Here is a 6,653-nt window from a genome sequence, read left to right as displayed (position 1 = left end):
CCCATCCTGAGGACGTCCAATCACAGCGAGGACAAACCCCATCCTGAGGACGGCCAATCACAGCGAGGAAAAACCCCATCCTGAGGACGGCCAATCACAGCGAGGAGGACAACTGCACCCAAGCTCCACCCAGAACTTGAGCTGTCACCAACCAATCATTGATTTGTGGAAGACCTCAGGCTGATGCTCCAGTTCACCGTGTTGGTAGAGAGCAACAAACTCCAGAGACCACGAACCATTAAAAAATCACCTTTATTCAGAAAAAACTTCTCTTTTGTACAAACGCAGAGAAAATGAGGTCAATCTGACCCAGATTCATTCTTCACACTGAACCTGAACCCAGCAGTAACCCGGAGCTGAGACCAAAAAACCAGCATGAGGAGTCTGCCTCTGCAGAGGAGGAGGCCTGAACATCCAGCAGGCATGGGCAGCCCACGCGAATAAATAAGACGGCAGGAGGAGGGGAAACACCGCTGCAGCTGCGCAGTCGTTCAGAGCCTCAGCTGCGCAGTCGTTCAGAGCTGCAGCTCCTCTCTAAAACTTCATTAACTTTCAAACTTGTGCTGTAAATAGTCTTTCATAACTTTGGCAATGGGAAGATCCTCCAGCGACTTCAGGCTCTGAAGCCCGATGCGGTGCCGGATTTCTATCCGACACAAATCCTGAAGACTCCGAGGTTGTCCTGAAGGGGAAACAGAGAAAAGATCAGACAACCAGAAGCCAAGAGTGAGTTTCCTTCTGAAGATCTGAGCACAAAAAGAGAATGGCTCAGTCTACCGCAGGGTTAGTCTACCACAGGCTCAGTCTACCGCAGGGTTAGTCTACCACAGGCTCAGTCTACCACAGGCTCAATCTACCGCAGGCTCAATCTACCGCAGGGTTAGTCTACTACAGGCTCAGTCTAATGCAGGGTTAGTCTACCACAGGCTCAGTCTACCACAGGGTTAGTCTACTACAGGCTCAGTCTAATGCAGGGTTAGTCTAAATGGTAAAGGGTGTATACTTGTATAGCGCTTTCTACCCTCCTTCGAGGCCCAAAGCGCTTCACAGTCACAGACCCATTCACCCATTGGTGGTGGCTCCGCTGCCAAACACTGGCGCCAACCTTCCACCAGAGGCAATTCGGGGTTCAGTGTCTTGCCCAAAGACACTTCGACACATGGGCGGGCAAGGAGGGAATCGAACCTGCAATCTTCCGATCAAGAGTCGACCGTCTTACCGCTGCACCCGACCGCCCCCCAGTCTAGCACAGGGTAATCGGTCAATCTCTGGGTGTACCTTTAAGGCTAAGGATTTGGTCAGACTCTGTGCTGCAGTGGATGCAGAAACTTTCTGACAGTAAAGTATGGAGTGTTGTCATGGTAACAGAGGTGGCTGACCTTAATTCTACAATCTAACCAGATCGATCTGTCTGATCTGTGGGGGGGGGCATGCATGTAGGTGAAGGTTGTAGTCTTGAGGTTGATTGTGGCGACCGGACTTCAAAACTTCTACCTTGAAGTTCTGCTGCTCTGACTTAACCTCGAGACCATTAAAATGTCTGGAAGGTCACGGGTTCAAATCCCAAAGACTACATGAGACCGAGGACCCCCCTGTTTGACACAAGCATTAAGGGGATGGATTGGTGGGTTAAACCGCAAATGGTTCTTGAGCGTGGCTGAGCCTGCAGCTCACCGCTCCCCCATGGAGGAGTCACATCTCACACAACTCGGAGCACGACACATCGACATGAGCAGGAAGTTTGGAGGAGGAGCTTCTGCAATCCTCGTCTGTCATTTCCTCCAGAAGAAAGTTCATCTGTGGAGCTCTGGCCAGAAACGGCGTCTCTGTGTGAGGAGGCTCTCCATCTCACAGAGCCCTCAGCGGGGGCCCGTTTCAAGAAACTCTGAGTCAGTGAACTCTGAGTTCAGGTTTGTTAAACCTGCTTCTTGAAAGGCCCTTCAGCACTCTTCAGACACTTCTGCGCAGCCGCGTCTGCGTTCCTCTCGGCTCTGTGGTCAGACCTTCATGAAGGGGTCACTTACGTGTGACCTCCAGCAGGAAGTCCAGGCAGGGCCGGCTGATGGCGGACATGGTGGCGGACACGGCGGCTGGAGTTTGGCCCTCATAGTTCCTGGTGTTGGTGTTGGCGCCGTACACATAGAGCATCTGAGCGCACAGAACGTCGTCCCTCAGCGCCGACAGGTGCAGGGGGGTCTGGCCGTCCTCCTGCCGGCCCAGGTTGGTGTCGGCCCCCCTCTGCAGAAACATGCGGCAGTACGAGTGGTTGCCCTTGATGACGGCGTAGCGCAGCAGGAAGCCGTTCTGGATGTCGATGTTGGCGCTGTGGTCCAGCAGGATGCGCACGCAGCTGGAGCATTCTCGGATGATGGCGAGCTGCAGCGGCGTGGTCCCTTTGTCGCTCAGTGGGTCCACCTCAGCCCGGAACTCCAGGAGGAGGCGCACGAAGGAGTCCCGCCCATAATGAGCCGCCACGTGAAGCGGCGTCCAGCCGTCGTTGCTCTTTGCGTTGATGATGTCGGGATAAAAGTCCGACTCCAGCATGAGGCGAGCGATGCGAGCGCGGCCGTGCATGGCGGCGTAGTGAAGGGCCGTGAAGCCGCCAATCAAGTCCTTCACTGTGGGGTCAGCTGTGGACAGAAGAAGGGGAGGAGTCAAGGAGGATCACAACTGGTGCAGACGGAAGGTCGGAGAGCAGCAGAGCCAGAGGTCAGAACCAGACCCGGGGCAGAACGGGATGTTGGTCTCCAGGGGACTCCAGAAAGAGACTCCTGCAAGAATCAACTCCCTGAGCCTCCTTTGAAGAAGGAGGACGCTGTCTATGGAGCTAAATCGGGGCTAATATTATTTAAAACCAAATAATTTAAATCGAAAAAAATATTGGCGTTCGGTCAAAAATTATATAAATGTCCAAAACTTTTTGCTATTCCAAAATAAACTTAGTTAATTTCAGTTTCAAATCTTGTGTTTTTTAGGTTTCAAAACTCTAAATTTCAGTTTCAAATCTTTTTTTTCATTTTCAAACCTGAAAATTTAAGTTTCTAAACTTTTGGCCCCATTGGGGCGCGTTGGGGCGGGGCTAACACGAGGACCAATCAAAATCAATGAGGGGAGGAACTTCAGTCCCGGTGCGTTCACTGACTCTGAGAACTGTAATAATTGCGATCAGGAAATGTCTGTTTCGTCTGCCCTGTCAGAGTCTGAAGTTGTCCCAGACGGGTGTTAAAATCAGAGTTTTATGGCGTCCAAACCGCGGGTCCAAAACTCTGTTCTAGTCCGTTCAAAGCGCCCTCTTGTGTTCAGTATAGGGTTCTCCGGCTGCAGCCTCGCGGACTTCAGCGGAGCTCGTTCAATACGCCGGGAGAGACCCGAGCGGGAGCAGCTCTGGTCCTGATCCGTCATCTTTTCTGATTTTCATGGAGACAATCATTAAAAAGGTCCTCAGTTCCCCTCTCAGGTTAATGCGGGACAACCTTCAGACTCAGGTTACGTAACCCCGGTAACGAGAACATCTCTAAAGAGTTTCATTCTTTGTGGGTTTTTGTGGAACTCTTCCCACTAAATAAACCAGCAGCATCATACTTTATTTGACCCAACACCAGTATTTTATTCAAATTTATTGATTTGGGTTTCAGATAATATTGTCCCTGATTTGGCTCCACAGCCGTCTACTTTTTATTCTGTTTGAACTTAAAGGCCGGGACACTACTGCCCCCTAGTGCTAAAAAGTTCTAACCTCCGTGTTCCAGGAACACCCGAACGCATCTCTCCTTTCCTTTGGCAGCAGAGAAGTGCAGCAGCGTCCAGCCGTTGGCGTCCCGTATCCTGGGGGAGTAGCCCTGCTCCAGCATCCTCCTGACGGTGCAGACGTCTCCTGCAGCCACCGCTGCCTGGATCTGCAGCTCATCCCGGAGGTCCACGCCGCCTCTGCAGTGATGGTTCAGCATCCTGCCACAGCGATTCAGCATTTAGTCACAGAACCACAGAACTCCAGAACACCTCAAACAGAACCTGACTGGAGCTAGAGGAGCTGGAGCGGCGGTTCTTTCAGGAATGTGGATTCAGAACATCTCTCTGCTAGCATTCCAACCTCAGAACCAGCAGCTCCTTCCCGTTCCGGGTCGCTGCCAGAATCTAGAACCTCCAGCGGGTCCTCCTCAGAGACACTGAAGGAGGTGAAAACATGGAGAAAACCTCACTGTGGGATCCAAAGGTCACGCAGGTGTGGAGTGGCTGACCCCAGGAGTACCAGCTAACTAGCTAGAGGATTTTAGTAAACGTGTCTATGAACCTGCAACGTTTTATCTGGAGGTTCTCCGCCCTGAACCCCACCAGAGAACCCAGTTGGTGGCTCTGGTTCTGTTCAAGGTCCCCCAGCCGGGACTTGAACCGGGTGCTGACCACTGCGCCCCGAGCAGCCCTGATGATGGAGGAAGGAGGAGCTGAACTGAGAGCAGCACGATGATGTCATCACATCATGACGTCATCGTGTGTTTCTTATTATAAACAGAGAACCTCTACTATGACCCCCCCACCCGAGGGTCAACATAAACTGGTTACCATGGTTACCATGAAGACTGCAGCTTGAGGGATGAACTAAAGTGCACGACCCCCCACCCCCCACCCGCTGTTGTTCAAACAAACAAATAAACAGTCCGGGCTGTGGTGCAGCGGCTCTCCGGACCGGGCTAGCCCCGCGGACGCTGACGGGGTCCCGGAAAGCCCCGCTTACGGTCGCTCCTCCCGGTACATGTCGGCTCCTCAAACAAAGACTTACGGTCTTTCAGCCAATCGGCGAGCAGGCGGCCGCGGACCCGCGCGTGCCTGGCCTCTCCCCTCCCCCCGCCGAACCGGGGTCCACCTCAGGGGTCCAGCGGGACCCGCGCGCGCCCACTGCGGCCCCCCAGAAGGCTCATCTCCCGACGTAATGCGAGGAATCAATGTCGAAGTCTAAGCGGAAGAAGCTTCGCGCCCTGGCTTCCGGTCGGTGTTCTTCACAATAAAAGCTCTAAGCGTCAACATCGATGAGGACTGAAACGAGTTCTGCGAGTTTCTGGGAGATCAGCGTTCGATTCCCAGCGGCCGCAGTCCTTAATGTAATGTGAGCGACACACGTTTAGGTTTTCCTTGTAAAATCTTTTTCTGGTGTGTTCTGGAACCGCCACTTGTGGCTCTTTGGCTAAAAAAATAAAAATAAAATAATAGTATTATTTTAATAAGATCAGTTAAGTTTACAAATTTATGACTGAGATGCACTTAGAAGATAAACTATGTAGAGATTGTGTACTCTCCTGATGACTTGGAGAGGTCGTGTTTGCTCTTTGCTTCCTTCGCAGATTTCAAATACTAAGCAAAACTTTGGTAAATAGTCTGATCCTTTATTAGTTTAAAGTACATATTATCTTCTGCTGTCCAGAGCTGTTCTTTTACGATCCGGTCTGGAAGAAGGAGTCTTTTATTTTGAAAGGAAAGCATATAAGCTTCTGTCAAACATAAAACATAATTTCACATGTTGAGAAAATGCTAGTCTTTCATTATGTTTTTGTTTTCATGCCAGAAAAGAAACATAGTTCAAAGGTATTATGAAAAAATACTCGGTAATGTCTGCACAGTAGCATCAAAATAAGACTTTGCAGCTGCTGCTCAGTTGTGATCAGTAGAAAACAAACCCTGCACCAGCCGTCTGGGTGTCTTCCTCAGACTCTGTTCTAGAAGCGGCCGTCTCTCTTCCTGCTTCTCCAGAGCTGCTCTTCATGGTGGCATTCAACAGAACCCACATACACAGAGACGTCATCATCCTGCGGATGAGATCAGACGTTTGCATTGACGGCATCAGAGAGACAGGTACAGCCAGAGGTCAGCTACTGACCCCTGGAGCTGACCCCTGGCCTGACCTCTGTCCCCTCAGGACCCTTTTCTAGTTAGACTGGATTCCACAAAGCGTCAAGGTAAACAATCCGTCAGAACGGCATTGCAAACACACAAACGCTGCTCCAATCACTGGTTAACAGAAATGTGATAGAGGAAAGTTGGAGGTCCAGGATGGTGATAGGAGTGACCAGAAACCACGGCATTAGTCTTTAGATATTTTAAAATATTCATAAACCTCAAACTTTTCTGCCATTTCTGCCAACGGCTTTCAAACCACTGAGGAGATCGTCCAGTAGAAATGCTTCGAAAGATTCTGCTGCTTCGTTTGTGTGTTAGTACAGAAGTTTGTGCGAATCAGGAGGTGATCGGTGACGTTTGTCTAAATATTACTGCTCTCTTCAGGATGTGGGGAGAACAGATTTGGTTGATGACCAGTTTTCTGGGTCTTCCCAGAAGGTTTTAGAGTAAATACCATAAAGAACACATGAGATGTGGTTTTGATATCACAGAAAGTTTTTGTCTTAGTAATTCTTTGGATGGAAAAATATTAGGAGTTTTAAAAGTAGAGATTTTTGTTTTGGGCTTAAAGGATGAGACATGAACTTTGTTCTGAGATTTTTCCTCGTCTTCAGAAAACAGCTGAATAACCTCGGGTGGAAACAGGAGCTCTGGAAGGTTGAGAAGCCCTTGGCTGTAAAGTTCAAGTAATTTGGAAAGAATTCAGTCTCTCTGGTCTCCCATAGCTGATTCCATGATTTAGGGTGGGGGGAGCTTGGGTTGTC

General features: G+C 50.2%; 1 protein-coding gene across 2 annotated transcripts; it reads right to left on the bottom strand.

The window, feature by feature from the left end:
* Positions 1 to 233: 233 nt before the first annotated feature.
* Positions 234 to 4,996, bottom strand: asb7 (ankyrin repeat and SOCS box containing 7). 2 transcript variants are annotated; one of them, XM_024261804.2, is made up of 5 exons: positions 4,778 to 4,996; positions 4,091 to 4,166; positions 3,737 to 3,948; positions 2,025 to 2,630; positions 234 to 682 (listed from the first exon to the last, which is right to left on the bottom strand). In XM_024261804.2, exons 3-5 carry the CDS (start codon positions 3,945 to 3,947, stop codon positions 546 to 548), a joined length of 954 nt encoding a protein of 317 aa, XP_024117572.1. In that variant the 5' UTR covers position 3,948; positions 4,091 to 4,166; positions 4,778 to 4,996; the 3' UTR covers positions 234 to 545. The 2 variants fall into 2 exon arrangements, with proteins under 2 accessions (XP_024117572.1, XP_024117571.1); XM_024261803.2 differs by lacking the exon at positions 4,091 to 4,166 and having other exon boundaries at positions 4,778 to 4,995.
* Positions 4,997 to 6,653: the final 1,657 nt, after the last annotated feature.

Source organism: Oryzias melastigma, linkage group LG15 (assembly GCF_002922805.2).
Source record: "Oryzias melastigma strain HK-1 linkage group LG15, ASM292280v2, whole genome shotgun sequence".
In the NCBI taxonomy this organism is placed as follows: Eukaryota; Metazoa; Chordata; class Actinopteri; order Beloniformes; family Adrianichthyidae; genus Oryzias; species Oryzias melastigma.
Note: the sequence above shows the minus strand (reverse complement) of the source record. Positions and strands in the feature narration are given on the sequence as shown.

Coding starts and splice junctions, on each gene's coding strand:
- asb7 (XM_024261804.2), bottom strand. CDS start 3,947: ATGCTGAACCATCACTGCAGAGGCGGCGTGGACCTCCGGGATGAGCTG. Junction 2,631..3,736: donor GGTGTTCCTGGAACACGGAG/GTTAGAACTTTT, acceptor TTCTGTCCACAG/CTGACCCCACAGTGAAGGAC. Junction 683..2,024: donor CTTCCTGCTGGAGGTCACAC/GTAAGTGACCCC, acceptor TTTCCCCTTCAG/GACAACCTCGGAGTCTTCAG.